A 17,678-nucleotide genomic window follows, 5' to 3' on the forward strand; every position below is an offset into this window, starting at 1 on the left:
AACAAAAATTTTAACAACTTTGAAAATGTTAATAGTTCATACCTTTTTAATATAATTTTTTGTAAGAAGAGTATATTTTGTGTTTGTGTGTATAAGCAATTCAAGAATTTGTGTCAAGATCTTTTTTCCTTATATACTTTTGTAAAGCATAAGTATATATTAAAGTATCCATGTAACTCTTTTTGTTATCACAAATCAACTACTTTGGTATACAATTAACTTCAACATTTATCCATTTAAGAAATACGTGGAATTTTTACTTAATAAGTGTATTTATTTTTCCTTGTTTTCTAATACTCTCTCTTTCCTACATAAATACTTTTTTTCATAAAATTTAAGGCACTCATATAGTTAAACTAAATTGGCATACACATAACTCAACAATATAAAAGGTACCTTGTGGAAAACAAATCTATAGTTATTTATATGAAAAACCTTAATATGCCAATAAACCTTATATCATAAAAAATCTTGATAATCAAGTTCCTTGTAGAGTTATTAATATGTTTATTTTTATTGTTAATAATCAAGTTGTTAATATGTTTATTTTTTGTATATATATAGAGTTTGATAATCATGTTCCTTGTATAGTTTGATGAAGAAAGATCTTTAGGAGCAAAGATAGTCAAAGAATTTTTGGTGAAAACATGATCAGTGACTTACCTGACGATATACTTGTGCAAATATTATTGCTTGTCCCAACAAAAGATGCAGTGGCTACTATGATATTGTCGAAACGGTGGTTGTCTATATGGACGATGATTCCAACACTCGTTTATAAAGACAGCAACGACATCAACGATGGTGAACAGAAAAGTGTTTGGCAGTTTCTTGATAAGTCACTGAAACAACACAAGGCACCTGTATTAGAAAGAATTGTCGTACAACTCGGTCAACAATGTCCTGTTGATGAAGATGTCGGAAAGTGGATAGCGAATGCGATAGATCGCAAAGTCCGCATTCTAAGTTTCGAGCTCAATTGGTCTGCAAAGCCAATCAAGGTGCCTACGAGACTTTACACATGCGACACTCTCGTTCGTTTGAATCTTACCAACAAGATTTTAGTGGATGTTGCTTCTCCGGCTTGTCTCCCATCCCTTACTTGGCTTTCTCTTAACTCTGTTGTTTATGAAGACGAAGATTCTCTTGTCGGACTTTTATCAAGTTGTCCTATTCTCAAGATTTTAGTTGTGAGACGACATATAGAAGACAACGTGACAAATTTCAAAGTGAAAGTATCTTCTTTAGAGTCCCTAACGTATGATAATTTAAATGCGTATGGTAGAGCAGATATTAAGGGGTCCTTGGTTATTGATTCACCTGCTCTAAAGAAAATCTCCATCTGGGATTCTATGAGAGAGTCTTGCTCGATTGAAAACACACCTCTCCTTAGTAAAGCATGTATACTAGTTATGTGTTACTCAGGTGACAAGTTTATGCTCTCCTCGCTCATATCTTTGGATATATTTATGACCGTACCAACGGTACGTAGTGCTCTTTCTCTTAATGTTGCTTTTGTTCCCAAGTATCATATTTTCCAAAGCCTACTTATGTATTAGTTCTTATATTCATTGCAGGTCAAGTTTTGTACAACAACTAATTTCTCTCAGCTTGTAGAGTGTAGGATACAACCATATGATTGTGACTGGTTGGAACCACTTATGGCTTTACTTCAAAATTCTCCAAAACTAAAACTGCTACTTATCGACCAGGTTCGTTTTCAATCAAGCCCATGCAATTTTTTGGGTGAAATTAATAAAAACTCAAAGTAAATTAAATGGTTTAATCATTCTCTTGTATGTATCTTAACTAGAGCCTCAGTATGATTAAGGATTGGCCACTTTCTTGGAACCGTCCGTGTTCTGTTCCAACATGCATGTTGAGTCATCTCGAAATCTTTGAATGGAAAGAATATGGAGGAGGAGGGGAAGAGAAGGAACTCGTGAGATACATCCTGGGAAATTCTAAGTATTTAAAAATAGTTTCAATCTCTGTAAACTCAACTTGTAATCTTGAAGACAAAGAGAAGATGATTGACGAGTTAAAATCTATGCCGATGATGTCACAATCTTCTGATCTTATGTTCAAAACTAGAATTCTGCAAGATAACTATGATGTACAAATCTTTGACTTTATATCCATTGTAATATGAAAGTAATCTAAAATAAGAGAGATTTAAGCATTAATGTAACTAAATAAATAAATAAAAAAGCTAAAAACTTAAATATAATGCTTTTTAAATAGTGTTTACCTAATTGTGCTTGTATCGGTCATTAAGACTCATGAACTCAAAAGAAAATTTTATTTTAAGTAGTAGTTATAGAATACTTTTACTAGTAAAGATAATTTTTCTTAAAATTTAAGTTCATCGCCAATAACTAATAAAAGATACCTTGACTAACTAAGAATGTCTACCAAAAACTCCATTATGTGATCGATAAAAAAAAAGACTGGTCACTATAAAACGAATCATCAATCCAAAACATAGAAAAACATACAAAAAGATTCACTAGAAACCTCGGGTTACAAATAAACTAGTCACACAATTATACAAAACCTCGAACACTAACGGAAAACACACAAACGTCAACTTGGACAAACACCAAAAGAAACAAAGAAACGAGATCAATATAAATTGACTAAAACATAAACAAAGAACACAAAGAGAATGAATCAACGGATCCTCTTGTAGAGGGAGATCACAGAGATGATGGATAAGAGAAGGAGGAGGATTGAAGCAACCAATGAGACGCCTAGTGCACCTGCAACATGACGGCAAAACTTATCGTAGACATGACATATTTTGACCCATCTCACTTCTTTGTTTCCCTTCAGACCAAGGTAAGCTACTCCACCTCCCGCTCCGGTCGCTGAGGCCACTATCCCCACCATCACCTGTCCAACACATAATGTCATTTTATATTTAATAATAGAACAAAACATGTAGTTTATTAATTAGTTGAGAATCATACTATAAACTGATTTCTTTGTGTATTATATATAATAATATTACAAAAAAAAATAACCAAAAATAGTCTTATAGTAACAGTTTTAAGGTCAAATATTAATTACCGCATCCATAATGGCAAGGTTGAGCAAGAGTATGGCAGAGCAAGAGGAAGGCTTCTTGAAAGCAGATACTGTAGCAAGTGTTGATAGAATACTGTAAAAGCAAGCCACCGAGAGTGCCACCACAAAGTATCTACACATAAACCAAACCAATTATAAAAAAATAAAAAGATTCAGTTATCAGATAAGATACTCCATAATTTAAAAGAAGATAACAATTATAAAATCTTATATAAGATGAATGCTTTATCATATCATTATTGAACATTAATATATAATTTTGTGTCATTTTCGTTAAATACTTTGCTTTCTTTAACTTGCTTTTGACTTTCCAAAATCTTTTGCTTCGAAATCTCAACCACTCCCACACGCAAAAGTATATATAAACAAAAATAAGCCATTTAGTATCGGCCAGTTGCATGTAAATCATTTGTTATATGCTTAATCTTTTAGCTAAATATACTACATGTATTTATCCTTAAATATAATGACCAATCTCTATTGGTTTCTCAAAATTAAATATTTTTAAGTTTTATAGAGAAAAATTATCCATATGCTCTAACCAAAGTTGTAATGGTCCATGGACCGATCATCGTATTACACTATCCGAATTCGACATGACTTATTTCAAGTTTAATTAAAGCATGCATGGTCTAGTACTACTTCAGAGCTGCCGTGCTAGAATAATATTCCAATGGTCCATATATACCTAGTTTTATAACGTATTTACCTCAAAAGTATATTAAAACCATATAATTCCGAATGAATATACTGTGTACGTAATTTGACTATCATATATACAAATCACATATGAATTCTGGCCCTTAGTCTCATTTACTATAAGATAATCAATCAACTTCGACGAACATATATATATACCGTAAATTACTAGATTTGTTAATAATGTTATCATTAGAATGAACTTACATAAGAGCTGGTGAGTTGGTGAACTTAGCAGTAGGAATACGAAAGGGAGTTCCAGGGATGAATACATTCTTGGTCTGTTTACTCAAAACCATTACCACTATCGACGACAAAGTAGCTGCAAACAGAACTATTCTAAGCACAACTTGAATCATCCAACAAGTCTTTGACGTGGTGTCGCATCCTGGCCCGGTCGACTTCTCGGTGTCCAACGTCGATTTGGTTTCATCAGAACCCATAACTCAGTCTTGGAACGTTAGAAAAGGTGATATGAATTCAACTTTGTGATATGGAGAGGTAGTGAATCTTTTGGTACGTTGAGAGGGGAAGGTTTATATTGTGAGTTAGTGTGTGTTTGAAAAGAAGAAAGCCTAATTGAGATGTAATTGTTGTAATAATTAATGTTAATTATTATTATAGTATAAAGTCGTGGGACTAATATGGTAGGTGTTTCGAACACGCTAGAAAAATTTGAAAATCGTAATTAAGAGTCAATATGTTCATATATATCCGTTAAGAGTCTTATCCTTATTGGTCTTATCGTAGTTGTTAATGTGAAATTAGTATACTACGCTAAAACATCGCGTGTATGTGTGTGTGCAAGTGCATGTTGCCGTGCGTAACCTTTATACGTAAAAAATTATTATGATAGACCCGAGTTGACATTTTTAAGAACGAAAGATGCTTATGATTTATAAAAAAGAAACAAAAATTTGAAAATACGAGGGTGATTATAACATCTACTATTTTGAAAGAGTTTTTATATGAACGAAAAAGCTTTAATTGAACTCGATAAACCAATAACACTATATTATATTATAGTATAATCATATTATTTGAATATCGCATAACATTCATTAGATCTCTAAATTCTTCAGTAATGACTCATGGCTTGTAATAATTATTGTAAACACGATTTTGAGAAATACCAAAACCAATTACATATGTTAATAGAGTTTTGGGAATCAAGATCGAATTAGAAGTCTTTGAGAGTTTTTTTCTTAGCTCGTTTTTTTTTTCTTTTTTCTTAGCTCTTTAAAAATCTTGATTACCAATAATTCTTTAATTTGTATATTGAGGATCCACAAGTTGATATGTTTAGGTTTTTTTTTTTTTTTTAATCTTGCGTGTGGATATTATAATTTGATATTATAACCTTAGTCTTAGGAGATATATTAAGGTAAATGATAAAGTAGAATTTTAGAGATATATACGTCGGCTAGCTTTCTAATATAAAATAGATTCATAACACCCATATAATTAAGTCGATAGTTTTGCATTTTAAACCCAATTAAACGATATAAAAGAAACTAATTTGACCTAGCTCTTGCCATGTAGTACGTTAGTCATTTTAATAACTGAAGAAACTTTAACTTATAAACAAGATTCAGTCATAGTTTATGGATATAAATCCATAGTTTATTTTCTGGCGTAGAAATGCAGAAATTTAACGAAACTAGTATATAATTAAAGAGGCAATCTCGTTTTCTTCAAATGTTAACTTTATGTCCGTATGAGGATCAATGGATAATGACAAATATTGACTTTTTTTTTTGTAATCATTCATATATATACATGGGAAAATAATTCATGTTCAACTCCGAAGAGTTTGATATTTGCTAATTTCATTACGAAAGTTAAAAATGAACTTAGAAAAAATTAATCGGTTGATGTTCTAATACGAAATATTACTAGTCAACTAATGAATTAAAAAAATTGGTCAAAAGTGTGTGAATAAACGAAGATCGTTGCCTTGAAAACTGAATGTGTATATGATAAGCATTGATCACGACAGCGATTCTGATTGATTTGTCATCTTGAACTAATTTTTTTTTTTTTTGTCAAAAGTCTTTTGTCCTCCAAAAAAAAATCTATTGGAGATGTCAATATGTAAATTACTAGTGCGTATTTATAGTTTTAACATCTTCATCAGCGAGCATACCCATAAATGATACTAGTAAGTAGTAGTAATTAAAGATTATATATGGTAACTATATAAAATTGTTTTATGTACATGCATGCAGTCTGATGAACCTGATGAGTAAGCAAAGCTTGAATGGAGAATGAGAGAGAAATATATAAATATGAAGCCGAGAGAGGTGATCCTATTAAAGAAACACACTTGTTTCTGCATGAGATGTTCCTATTAATTAACCCATGCATGTTCCTTTCGTAATCGCCACATGGAATGATTAAGACTTACATTAGTAATTAATGAGCATTAGTGATAATATAAAGCATTAACGTTTCCTAATCCTACGTTAATTAATGACAAAATAAGTCTTATGCAACTTAACTATGTATGAAATCTACAGCATCCTATTTCAGTGTGGAAGAGAAACCAAACTGTACGTGCACTAATCTAAAAACAGAGCTTAACCATGACGACACGATCGAGTATCCCATGAAATACCATTTTAAGATAAGAATCCAACACAAACTTATTTAAGTCACACTAATAAAGAGCAATGTACGTACTAAAGATAGAGAGTAGTAAGAGATAGTTTTAAGGCAATGAACTAAAGATAGAGAGTAGTCATTAAAAGAGGAGATTCATGCATGAGAAGCATTTATTTTTCCTTTGCGGATACACTCACTCACAGAGACAGTGTAAGGATATCTCCTGCTCCAACGTTGTAATGTGCAAGAGACTTGTCGGTGTCCTCCAAAACCATGGCTTTCCCACTAATCATCAACTTGTGTGTGTTTGCAGCTGGAACTTGGATCTCCTCTGCTATTTTCTCCTTCAAGCTAGCCACGCTTTCCGATAACGACTGCACCGTGATCTCAATGACTTGACCACCACCATCAGCGTTGGGAACAGAAACCGTGATCGTAGACGAGCCCTGCAAATAAAGATGATGTAACATATAATAATGGTAATGGTTAGATGTAGCTCTCAAGAGGGAAAGCAGAAGAAAGGACTCTGTAATATAATTAAGGATTAATTGGGTTTTTAGTACATTTTTGAAACATAATTGTAGAAGTAGTACATTTACTATTCATTATTAGCAAACTAATACATTTTTACTATTGGACACTATTTAGACACTATTAAAAACCCCCTTAAATCTAATAACTAAAAATATACATCAAAATATATTTGTTTTCTATAAAATTTCAATTATATAAAAATCTGTATTTTTTTTCTCTATAATTTGATATGCATTTTTTTAAAAATAGTTTCATATATTTTTCAAACAAATTTTGATACGTCCAGCTATCCTTATGTACAGTTGTGTGTCGATATACGGAAAATCATCCGTACAGCGGTCTATATATACGTATAATTGTATGTGTACAGATATATTCTAGTCTATATATATGTATTTTTGTTTATGTGTAAATATGTTTATATGTAGTTGTTTCTCTTTGTACAAATATTTGATGTACAATAATATGTTACTGTACAGTTGTCTGTCTGTACATATATCTGAAATAGTAAAATTGTACTATTTTGCTAATTGTGAATAGTAAATGTACTATCTTTATAATTATGTTTCAAAAACGTACTAGTTTGCCAACACACCCTATAATTAAGAAGAGAAACATCACCGGATGTTGAGCAAGAAACTGGTCTTCTGGAACAAGGGCTGACCCGTTGACGTCAAGCTTCTGTCTCTTTGGATTTGGTTCCTCAAGTAGTGGAGGGGACTGCTTTTGTGGCAGTGGTGGCAGATCTTGATGATGATTCTGGCCCTTGTTAGCAAAATCTTTGGTGACAGAAGCATGCCAGTCAATCAAAGACTGCTCTCCTCCCTGACGCCATCTGTAGTGGTCGAAAGATTTCCATTGAAGACATTGGAGAAAAGCATCAATAATGGCTTCCAGATAAGCGGCATTATTTCCCAGCTCTTTAATCAGATTAGTTGGAGGTGTTAACACTTTGGAATACGCAACAGTAAGCTCAGTAAACTTACTGAACCTCCCATTACTTGGATTCATAAACCCAAGCTGAGGAACAGCTCTTGCATGCAAACCCAACCAAAACTCACTCCCATACCAACCCACAAACATAGCTGTGAGCTTAATAGTATCAAACTCGCTGAGGGTCATCCCTTGAGGGATTTCCCACTGAAGAAAATTAGACAGAGAAATGTACTTAGGCAAAATAATATCACGATTTGCAGCAAGAGCAGCATCAAACCCATCATCAGAATCATCATCAACAACATTAGCATCAGTCTTTAGAGAACGGTACTCTCTAAGCTTCTGCTGGTAAAACGCATGAAAAGGATCTGACCTATGCAGAAACTTGTATCTTGGATTTGTCAAATTGCATCTCCTCAACCTCTCCTCAACAGTGGAACTCTTTTTGGAAATGAGAATCGCTGTTCTCTCGATCAGAGTTTTGGTACTACCTGGAGGTGGCTCAATGACTTCGGCACTAACCCTCATCGTATCAGCAGTTCCGTTCCTGTATTCCATAAGCCTCTTCTGGTACATTCCGTGATTAGGATCAGAGCTCTTCAAAAAGGTGTGACATGGAAACGTTTCCAAGAGCTCCGCCTCATACTCAACTCCGTGTTTGAATATGAACACAGCCGCTCGGTCGATGATACTTGCCAAATCTTGATCTTTCTGCGACATTTTTGTTTTTTCTACAACCACAAAGCAATACAACGATCAGATCCTTGGAAAAATTTCGAGTTTTGTTTTACCAGAATTCTTGGTTTCAGTTCAGATACTATCTATCTCTATCAGATCGAATCTACCGATTACGTTGATTAATGCTAAGGACGACTAGTTAGGGTTTTTAGGAGAGAGATATGAGAAACACACCGTACCTCAGCTGCGAGAGAACCGCTGTGACGTCGAGAGAAAAATGCGGAGAAGCTAACGACTTGGAGTAGAGAAATCGAGAAATGATGAAGACGAAGTGATGAACCCGTCAATACGACGAACAAAAGTTCCTAAATGTGTTCGTTTTCTAATGGGCCTTTCGTTTGGGCTTTTATTATTCGGTCCATAAAAAACTACTTAGACCGACCTATTGTATTGGTGGTGGTATAGTCTAATTTTTAATACTTCAATTGATAATGAGTTTTGTTTCGTTTATGATTAAATTAACCTTGAAATACTAGGTAATCATGTAAAATAGTACTTAGAGAGCCACATATGTTGATAGCAAAACCAAGTTTCATAATGACAAGTTTAAGTAACATTGTAGTTTCAAAACCAACCCGAGTGAGAGACTCTCTCTGTAAAAGAAGACATTAGAATCAACCTTTTGAACCAGAAGATTTCACGATACCATCATCTTAGAACGCCAATGAAGTAGGGCCTTGTTTGCATCTTGCACCTCTTCGACTTGACGTGCCCTTGGAATTCCAGTGATCAGGTTGGCAACCAACACACTAAGACCGATACTAATCTGGTAGGCTCGATATACACTTTGATCCCACTCATTTGCCGCCAGCCAGGGATCAGGGATATTGGTTATGAAAGCCTCCGTGTACGCCTCGAGAAGGATATGCTCTTGTGCAAGAACAGACTCTACTATGGGGTTGAAGACAGCATGGAGACGATACCAACGGTTGAATTCAACAACTTCCCCCATCTGCAAACAATTCATAACCAGTTTAAGAATTAGATGCGGATGCATAAACAGTTTAGGTTGATATAATCAGGTCGTTCATGATCAGTGTAATGAAGAGGCAGGTTCATATGCAAAAGGTCACAAACTTTTTCCAAAAGACAAATTAAAAAGCCACAAGTAACATATTACATACCTGTTCAAAAAAAATAAACGAGGTGGTTGTTGAAACGCTGATTTGACTCTGGGGAATATTCTTCATGCTCAGTTTGGAGGAAGTCCAACCAAAACTGTGTCTAAAAATAAGAAGTAGAAATGTATGTTATAAAGAAATTGGATTCTTCAAGTTATACAATAAAAATCAAATAGGAATTGTAAGCAGAACAAGTTACCAAATCCATATAACCCCCGTGAACTTTATATCAACCAAGACGCTGCTGTAAAGAAGCGGTTTGAAGGAAAGGTCGGGAAGAAGACCATTTCTCATACTCATGACACAATGCCGGGTAATGAGAAGGTCTGCAGCACTGCACTTGAGAAACAAAATAACAGACATTGAGTAAGCTCATACCACACCTCAACTCACCACACCACAGAAGAAGAAGTAAGTAAAAATGTTGCCAATACTATTTACATATCTATACCTTTCCACAGCTTAGAAAGTCGCAGTTTCCACATTTTATCTCGAACAAAAAGTCATCTTCTCCAACAGAGTTATTGAAAGAACATTCTTTGCACTGATAGATCATCCAAAAAAAAAAAAAACAAGAAGCTGAAGGCATGTACTCAAACGAAATTGGAAATACGAAGATTCTCAATCAGAGAAGACCATCTCTCTAACTAAGCAAATGCTAAGAGCAATTTTGACAAATCTTGCTCAAAACAGTTGTAAAACAAATGAAAATTCCCAAATCAGGATTCCAGAGAGATCAAACTTTAAAGCAGAGAAGAACAACTCTTAACTAATCTATAAGAGCAACCTCTAGAACAATTTAACACATCTCCTTCTTTACGGAAACAGTTGCGGAGACCTAAAACGCAAAATCGGAAACAGAGAAGACCACCCAACTCTAACTATAAGCAACGTTAAGAACAACTTAACACATCTCCTTCCTTACGGAGACGATCGGTGTTAACAACAGTTCAAACTAGTAAATCTGGAAACCTAACAATCAAAATCGGAAACAGAGAGAGACCACCCAACTCTAACTATAAGCAACGTTAAGAACAATTTAACAGAGCTCCTTCCTTACGGAGACGATCGGAGTTAAAGAACAGTTCGAACAAGCAAATCTGGAAACCTTGGGGGAAATGAATATCTAGCCAGAGAAGGAACAGATCTATCTACTACCAAATCAGCAAGATTAACAAAATTAGAGCAATCGGGAAACCTTATCACCGGAGATACTCGGGGAGAAGCTTCGCAGCGACGAGAGCTTTGACGGAAACTTAACAACCACAGAATCGCTTGTGTTAATGATGATGATGATGATGATGATGATGAACTATATATTTATATACTCAATGGGCTTAATCAATAAGCACTGAACACATCATCATTTCACTCAATGGGCTTGTGATGCAATTTTAAGGACTCGCTGTTAAAAGTAGTAGTAACTTGGAACACATTTACAAGAATCGCCATCAGGTAAAAGTAAACTAATTCAAGAACGATAAAAGAGATATGTAAACTGAAGAATGAAGATTCTTGATATAAGGAATATGAAAACCAGAAGAAGAGTTTTGTCCAAAAAAAAAAAACCAAACGACCAGAAGAAGAGTTTTTGGTGATGATGAATAGTGACAGAGGAAGAGAGGAAGAAGATGTAGATTGTGCAGATGCATTTTATTTTATACATAGAAATTAGAATATGTCAACATCTCTAATAAAAAACTCTAAATATTCTCTTTATTTAATGTAACGTCCGTATTTATTATTTAACTTTTTTTTTTGCTAATTTTTTTATTATTTAACTTTGGTAATTATGAAGCTTTATTTATGTTTATGAATGTTAATTTTTAGCATTTTAAGGTTACACTGTCGTAATTTTGTGTTTATTTCTATTTAGTATTAGGGGGGTATATTGTATTGGTGATTTGGTATGATTTTTATATTTTTAAATTTTAAGGAATTTAGAGAGATTTAAGGAAATTTTAAGATTTAGAAAATGATTTCAACAAATTTTGCAGAACTTTTGTTACAAATCCTTAGTAGTGATTAGTAGAATTTCAAGGCATTTGAGAAAACTAAAAACAAAATAAAAATGATTTTAAAATATTAGTTCGTAATCATCTTCCACACTGAATCATACACTTTTCAGTTCTACCCAATTTAATCAAACTCACAGAAAAGTCAATAGAATAACTGAACCTCTAACAATCAATTTCACTTTGTCTTATATAAATAAAAATCTCAGTCTCTTTATTATAAATTCCAAACATACCTTGTTCCAACGAGAAAAAAAAAAGAAGAAAATGAAACCTCTACCTACCGACTTCACTTGGCCTTATTATGAGAACTGAGTGTATATTGTCCAAGTTAAACCTCCTGCCACAAGCATAAATCATCTAAAACGTTTAAGCCAACGAACGCATCACAGATTCTGCTTTACATTATATAAATGAATAAAATATTAAGGAGATTGAGAGATAGAAAATGATAGCTTACTTCTTGCATATATCACCGTTGAGAACCACTAATGATAGCATCATTCCACATAGTTGTAGCAATTGTTGTTCTCCACTCGTTAGCATATTCTCTTTGTTGGTCTTGTGTACCAAGGAATTGATCACCACCACTATTTGTTTCAACAACACTTTGTTCATCATGAGATTCCTCAGGAGCAAACTCATCAAAACGATACTGGCGACGAAGATAATTATGCAATGCGGCACATGCAAGCACTAATTCTGTTTGTGTCTTATATGGAAAAGGAGGTGCAGATTTGAAGATCATAAATCTTGACTTGAAAATACCGAAGATTCTTTCGATAACATTTCTCAGCGAAGCATGACGGTGGTTAAATAATTCTTCTTTGTTTTTGGGATCACTGTCTCCACCGGTAAATTCTTTGAGATGATAACGAGTACTTCGAAATGGAGCAAGAAAATTACGTCGGTTTGCAAATCCACAATCGACTAGATAAAACTTTCCTGAAATATTTATATCATACGATCAAAACTGAAAATAAAATAAAAACGTAATATTTATTGGTATAGTGTAATGCATGTACCGTCTGCAACTTCAAATCTATTGATACTTCTTGTTAAAGCATCATTTAACACTTTTGCATCGTGAGCTGAACCTTCCCATCCACTAAGGACATATATAAATTCTAAATCAAAGTTGCATGCAGCTAACACATTTTGGGATAAAATCCCTTTACGATTCCGGTAGCTAGCAGTTTCATTTCCAACAATCATAGCAGGAATATGTGTTCCGTCAATAGCCCCAACACAATCCTTAAAAAAAATATAAATTATAACACAGTTAGAATTTAACAAAAAAAACCAATAAAAATAACCTCTTACGTACCTTAAAATATGGATAAAACCTTGTGCTTTCTCTTATTTTTGATGGCACTGCGTTTCCTGGTTTGGCCATCAAACTTGGGGCCATTGTGTTTAATGCCCTTAATATTTTATTAAAACTCACACTTATTGTATAACTTGATCTCTCAAACACATCTTGAGGAACAATATATTTCGAGCTCTGGCCAACAATGAGTAAAAATGTGGCCAGCATTTCCTCAACCGAAACCCATCTTGTATCTCTTAAAGAGGTTTCCAATCGAATACGATTGCATAATTCCAAAAAAGCCTCTGGATACATACGGTATAAAGTCCGAAAATGCTCCTTACCCCCACGTAGAACGCTTTGTACATATTCATTTCCCAATGTTGTAGTTGGTTTTTTCATGGGACGTTGAATTTGTGAAAGAAGATGTTGTACTAGAAAGTAAATCCTCACATTGATAGTTGACATCAAAAGCACAATATCCACGTCTGATTGAAATGTCCTTGTTCTTTTTCTATTTTTCCTTGCTTGTAGTTCTTCCCTCTCACAAACGACATGGTGGTCCATCATTAAAGAATCTGGAAATGGAAATTATAAACAAAAAAAAAGTTCTACATAAACAAGTATAACGTACGTAATCCCCTACATTTACCAAAATGTTAAATACCTTTGGGACTGAGTCTTCACTTGAAAATGTATCGCCTTGTTTTTTAGAACGTAATCAGAACCTTCCTTGCCTACACATTAAACACAAGCCACTTATGTAACAAAAGATGAAGCAAGGACAAAAGCTTGTTTAGGCAAATAAAACTTCATCAAAAAGAAAAACAGCTACGGTGCATTTTATTAATTGGAAAAAAATACAAGAAAAATATCAAACTCAAAATAAAAACCATGGAAAACGCATAGATGATTAAAATTGTAACAAAAACAATAAGCTGGAAAAAAAATTCAAAAGCAACGAATGATATTTCTTCCTCCCTCAACTCAAGGCTTGCGCACACTACGTTTAATCCATCCAAAACGTTCCTCTGTAGTCATACTCACAAATCCGGCATTCATACCCCACTGGTGAATTAAGTTCATCGCATCGAAACGTTCATTTTCCTCTAAACCTGGAATTTCCTTAATAGCATCCCATACATTATTATTCTTTTCCTCAGCTTGCTTCTCTTCAGCTTCTTTCTGCCATCTTTGTTGTATCATGCTAAATAGTTGGCTGCTCATTCCTGTCGCTGAACTTATCTCATCAGTAATCTTGTCCACATTGTATCCCTCAGTCCTAGTTTTCTTCCTGATAGGAAGCTTTTCGTTTGATTTCCTCCTGCCTAATGAAGATGAAACAACTTGCTCAGGTAAATCTTCTACTCCATCAACCTCATTCTCATCCGCCATTTGAGGAATATAGTTATCTTGAGTTTCCCATTCACTATCTCTTGGTGCATAAGTTCGGGCCTCTGTGGTATCACCTAACCCAATTGCATTCTTTCCAGTTGCAATCTTTTTTCCAAAGATCTTGTCTAAATCCTCAAAGTCTTCAAATGAATCGTCACGTAAATGTTTACTTTTTGAATGTCCCTGTTGTGACAAAGAAAAAACGTTATCATATAAGACAAAAACATATGCATTAGAAATTAGTAAATTAAACTTGTATCTGTATTTTTACAAATTAGTTACCTTAAAATAATCATCCCACACTTCTTGTCTAGCAGTAAACTTTTTCGTCTCCGGATCCCAACCAAATCCTGAACTATAACTTAGAAGATCTACAAAACTCTTGTGCCTAGCCCTTAAAATCTTCATCCTGTTTTTATAGTTACTATATGTTTTGGTAGTCCCACACTCCTTGTTAAGAGCTGGTAGTATTCGTTGCTCCACTGTAAGTTTATTGAACGAACCACTAGCATCACACCAATTCTGATTCACAGCATCCACCAATAAACGCACCAGTATTTTTGTTTCTTGGCTAGACCATGGTAGATATTGACCCTTACATTTTTCTTCTTGTGGATCCCCCATTATAGTATGAGAGATAGCTAGCCATACAATTAATAGAGTAAAAAACCAAATGGAACCTCAAACAAAAAACAAGAACAACAAACTAAACGTTATAATTAAAACCCATAACAAGTTTGATCACAAACACCATAACAAGTTTGATAGATAGCCATACAGTTAAATAGAGTAAAAAAATCAAATGGAACTTCAAACAAAAAAAAAAAACAAACTAAACGATATAATTAAAACTCATAACAAGTTCGATCACAAACAACTTGATTTTTATGGAGAAACAAACAAAACAAATAAGTTAATCATAAAAAAAGCAACGACTCTTACCTTTTAACCGTTTGAAAAAGCTATTGATAAGATGCACTAGATCCCTCTAATCTTCTTGTCAAGCGTCTTGGTTTTTTAGAGTTTGACGTAGGTTTTCTAGTTTGACGTATACATATATTTATACGCTTAAATTTTGATTAAAATAATAAAAGATTAGGATAAATCTGAAACAGTTCTTATTATCAATGAAACAATAATATATTTCAATCGTTATCAATAGAATATTTTCTTCACATATGACATACCACGTTTATATGTGGTCGTAGTAAAGATTTTTGAACATGTTACGGCCATGTTATTTGGTTATAAAACTGCATATGTATGTATATGTGATCAATTCATGTATCAGCCATCTGTTCTCTTTTCCTCCTCTCTCTTCATTAACTTTATACTAGTAATACTTTCTCTCTCTCTCTCACGCACTTTTTCTTTGCAACACCACCATTATCCCATACATACATGCTTCCACAAGACTCAAACTCCATAGCATGGGATTCTCACGGTGGATGAGATCTCCGACTCACTCTACTCACGCCCTTCACTCCTCACCAAGCTCACTAATCATTACTTGTATCTCAAGAAAGATCTCCAATGACACCAAAGTTCCTCGAACTCACTCCATTCTTCAAGCCCGTCCGTTAAAGGACTCTTTCTTCCTTTCTCTCTTCCAACGATGAACAGATCGTATTCATTTGCAATAGATTCAACAGTTCTCATGTCTGAGACGCGTCATTCACTATTTCGTCGGTGAAGATAAGGTCGGCACCGGCTAGAACGTTGCTCTTCACGTCTCTGAGCAGTTCTAATGAACAATGAGTAGATGTGTATTGTTTTATAAATAGAAAAAGAGAAAAGAAAAGAAAAGAAAAAAAATCACTTTTAAAACTCTTCCAAATATCACTATAGGAGGTGTGATTTTCAACATGTCAATTTTAGTTATAATTTGCTTTTGAAATCATCTGAAATCGTTTTTAGAATAATTGTATTATGAAATCCCAGTTTTCCAATAACATGATATTTGAAAAGATTTTAATAAATGATTAATTGAATAACGTTAGATTTGGAATAATTTTAACAAATAGTAGATGCAATAAGATAGAATTTTAATAGATTTTATAGAATCACCAATCCAATAAGCAGAGATTGTTAAAAAAATTAAAATCATCCTAAATCACTGATTCAATATGCCCCCCTTAGTATTTTGTAAGTGATTGTATTATTAACTATTAATATTATAATTAATAATATTTACGGATATTTTATTGATAGTTTCATAGATAAATACTAGTTAATATGGATACATTTAAAATGTAAATTTGATATTTAAAAAAATATCATTGAGACATAAATAAATTTCATATAAATTTTTTTATTACAAATTATATGAAAATATTAATATTTTTTAATATAATGGTCAAAGGCAAAAACATATGGGTCTAATTTATTATGGATCTCGAAATAAAAAGCCCAAATAAATAAAGGCAGACCCATTTAGTAAAACCTAAAACCACGAAATCGTATCCCTAGTATAAAAACCTTTCTGCATCTTCTTCCATTTCGTCGCGGCGGCAAGGAGAAACCCTAAAGTAAAACAATGGCGACTCAACCAGCAGTTGAATCTGTGCAATGCTTCGGAAGGAAGAAGACCGCGGTGGCTGTAACTCACTGCAAGCGTGGATCTGGTATGATCAAGCTCAATGGTTGCCCAATCGAGCTATTCCAGCCTGAGATCTTACGATTCAAGGTGTTCGAGCCAGTGCTTCTCCTCGGAAAGCACCGATTCGCCGGTGTGGATATGAGGATCCGTGTAAACGGTGGTGGTCACACTTCTCAGGTGTACGCTATTCGTCAGAGTATTGCCAAGGCGCTTGTTGCGTTTTACCAGAAGTATGTGGATGAGCAGTCGAAGAAGGAGATTAAGGATATCTTGGTGAGGTATGATAGGACTCTCCTTGTTGCTGATCCGAGGAGGTGTGAGCCTAAGAAGTTTGGTGGTCGTGGTGCTCGTTCTCGTTTCCAGAAGAGTTACCGTTAAATTAAAAAAAACAAAGCTGGTTTGTTTTTGTTTTTGTTTTTTCAATGGAATTGTGAGAAGACTGTTAGATTTATAATTTCATTATCCAAGAAACATCTTATGTTTTGTTGTTATGTTTACTCGATTTTGATTATCTTAAAGTTGTGATTTTTATTTGCTATATGCATAGTTGAATCTAGAGGTTATGTTGATCATTACTTCTGATATGGATGTGGCTTAGCTATATAGATAGAGTGATGAGATCTTGATAGTGTAGTTTA

The 17,678-nt window shown here is 33.9% G+C and overlaps 6 protein-coding genes and 1 long non-coding RNA gene across 10 annotated transcripts; 2 read left to right on the forward strand and 5 right to left on the reverse strand.

Annotated features, from left to right (window-relative positions):
* The first annotated feature begins 665 nt into the window (after positions 1 to 665).
* LOC17878368 (putative F-box/FBD/LRR-repeat protein At1g22000) lies at positions 666 to 2,152 on the forward strand. The gene is made up of 3 exons (XM_023778107.1): positions 666 to 1,484; positions 1,578 to 1,712; positions 1,814 to 2,152. The coding sequence occupies exons 1-3, from the start codon at positions 723 to 725 to the stop codon at positions 2,150 to 2,152; spliced, it is 1,236 nt and encodes a 411-aa protein (XP_023633875.1). The 5' UTR covers positions 666 to 722.
* A 288-nt stretch (positions 2,153 to 2,440) lies between these two features.
* LOC17878859 (CASP-like protein 1D1) lies at positions 2,441 to 4,325 on the reverse strand. The gene is made up of 3 exons (XM_006284504.2): positions 3,997 to 4,325; positions 3,073 to 3,202; positions 2,441 to 2,895 (listed from the first exon to the last, which is right to left on the reverse strand). The coding sequence occupies exons 1-3, from the start codon at positions 4,230 to 4,232 to the stop codon at positions 2,674 to 2,676; spliced, it is 588 nt and encodes a 195-aa protein (XP_006284566.1). The 5' UTR covers positions 4,233 to 4,325; the 3' UTR covers positions 2,441 to 2,673.
* A 2,066-nt stretch (positions 4,326 to 6,391) lies between these two features.
* LOC17877405 (probable splicing factor 3A subunit 1) lies at positions 6,392 to 8,864 on the reverse strand. 3 transcript variants are annotated; one of them, XM_023779255.1, is made up of 3 exons: positions 8,781 to 8,864; positions 7,549 to 8,594; positions 6,392 to 6,839 (listed from the first exon to the last, which is right to left on the reverse strand). In XM_023779255.1, the coding sequence occupies exons 2-3, from the start codon at positions 8,581 to 8,583 to the stop codon at positions 6,591 to 6,593; spliced, it is 1,284 nt and encodes a 427-aa protein (XP_023635023.1). In that variant the 5' UTR covers positions 8,584 to 8,594; positions 8,781 to 8,864; the 3' UTR covers positions 6,392 to 6,590. The 3 variants fall into 3 exon arrangements, with proteins under 3 accessions (XP_023635023.1, XP_023635024.1, XP_023635025.1); XM_023779256.1 differs by having other exon boundaries at positions 8,776 to 8,853; XM_023779257.1 differs by having other exon boundaries at positions 6,651 to 6,839; positions 7,523 to 8,594.
* A 217-nt stretch (positions 8,865 to 9,081) lies between these two features.
* LOC111829608 lies at positions 9,082 to 10,278 on the reverse strand. 2 transcript variants are annotated; one of them, XR_002832975.1, is made up of 4 exons: positions 10,174 to 10,278; positions 9,922 to 10,056; positions 9,726 to 9,825; positions 9,082 to 9,553 (listed from the first exon to the last, which is right to left on the reverse strand). It is a non-coding gene; the product is annotated as an uncharacterized LOC111829608 (long non-coding RNA). The 2 variants fall into 2 exon arrangements; XR_002832976.1 differs by having other exon boundaries at positions 9,922 to 10,061.
* Positions 10,279 to 12,209: 1,931 nt separating this feature from the next.
* LOC111829329 lies at positions 12,210 to 13,133 on the reverse strand. Its single transcript, XM_023778108.1, has 3 exons — positions 13,065 to 13,133; positions 12,773 to 12,991; positions 12,210 to 12,377 (listed from the first exon to the last, which is right to left on the reverse strand). Exons 1-3 carry the CDS (start codon positions 13,131 to 13,133, stop codon positions 12,210 to 12,212), a joined length of 456 nt encoding a protein of 151 aa, XP_023633876.1.
* Positions 13,134 to 14,033: 900 nt separating this feature from the next.
* Positions 14,034 to 15,065, reverse strand: LOC17877854 (uncharacterized protein At2g29880). The gene is made up of 2 exons (XM_006285133.1): positions 14,724 to 15,065; positions 14,034 to 14,624 (listed from the first exon to the last, which is right to left on the reverse strand). The coding sequence occupies exons 1-2, from the start codon at positions 15,063 to 15,065 to the stop codon at positions 14,034 to 14,036; spliced, it is 933 nt and encodes a 310-aa protein (XP_006285195.1).
* Positions 15,066 to 16,926: 1,861 nt separating this feature from the next.
* Positions 16,927 to 17,578, forward strand: LOC17879439 (40S ribosomal protein S16-3). The gene has a single exon (XM_006284648.2). The coding sequence runs from the start codon at positions 16,978 to 16,980 to the stop codon at positions 17,416 to 17,418; it is 441 nt and encodes a 146-aa protein (XP_006284710.1). The 5' UTR covers positions 16,927 to 16,977; the 3' UTR covers positions 17,419 to 17,578.
* Positions 17,579 to 17,678: the final 100 nt, after the last annotated feature.

The sequence above is a fragment of the Capsella rubella genome, unplaced genomic scaffold, assembly GCF_000375325.1.
Source record: "Capsella rubella cultivar Monte Gargano unplaced genomic scaffold, Caprub1_0 scaffold_7, whole genome shotgun sequence".
Lineage (NCBI taxonomy): Eukaryota > Viridiplantae > Streptophyta > Magnoliopsida > Brassicales > Brassicaceae > Capsella > Capsella rubella.

Coding starts and splice junctions, on each gene's coding strand:
- LOC17877405 (XM_023779255.1), bottom strand. CDS start 8,583: ATGTCGCAGAAAGATCAAGATTTGGCAAGTATCATCGACCGAGCGGCT. Junction 6,840..7,548: donor AGTTTCTTGCTCAACATCCG/GTGATGTTTCTC, acceptor CTTTATTTGCAG/GGCTCGTCTACGATCACGGT.
- LOC17879439 (XM_006284648.2), top strand. CDS start 16,978: ATGGCGACTCAACCAGCAGTTGAATCTGTGCAATGCTTCGGAAGGAAG.
- LOC17878368 (XM_023778107.1), top strand. CDS start 723: ATGATATTGTCGAAACGGTGGTTGTCTATATGGACGATGATTCCAACA. Junction 1,485..1,577: donor TATTTATGACCGTACCAACG/GTACGTAGTGCT, acceptor TATTCATTGCAG/GTCAAGTTTTGTACAACAAC. Junction 1,713..1,813: donor AACTGCTACTTATCGACCAG/GTTCGTTTTCAA, acceptor TATCTTAACTAG/AGCCTCAGTATGATTAAGGA.
- LOC17878859 (XM_006284504.2), bottom strand. CDS start 4,232: ATGGGTTCTGATGAAACCAAATCGACGTTGGACACCGAGAAGTCGACC. Junction 3,203..3,996: donor ACCAACTCACCAGCTCTTAT/GTAAGTTCATTC, acceptor GTTTATGTGTAG/ATACTTTGTGGTGGCACTCT. Junction 2,896..3,072: donor ACCTTGCCATTATGGATGCG/GTAATTAATATT, acceptor TGTGTTGGACAG/GTGATGGTGGGGATAGTGGC.
- LOC17877854 (XM_006285133.1), bottom strand. CDS start 15,065: ATGGGGGATCCACAAGAAGAAAAATGTAAGGGTCAATATCTACCATGG. Junction 14,625..14,723: donor TGTGGGATGATTATTTTAAG/GTAACTAATTTG, acceptor TTGTCACAACAG/GGACATTCAAAAAGTAAACA.
- LOC111829329 (XM_023778108.1), bottom strand. CDS start 13,133: ATGGCCAAACCAGGAAACGCAGTGCCATCAAAAATAAGAGAAAGCACA. Junction 12,992..13,064: donor GGTTTTATCCATATTTTAAG/GTACGTAAGAGG, acceptor ATTTTTTTTAAG/GATTGTGTTGGGGCTATTGA. Junction 12,378..12,772: donor GAAGTATCAATAGATTTGAA/GTTGCAGACGGT, acceptor CGTTTTGATGAG/TTTGCTCCTGAGGAATCTCA.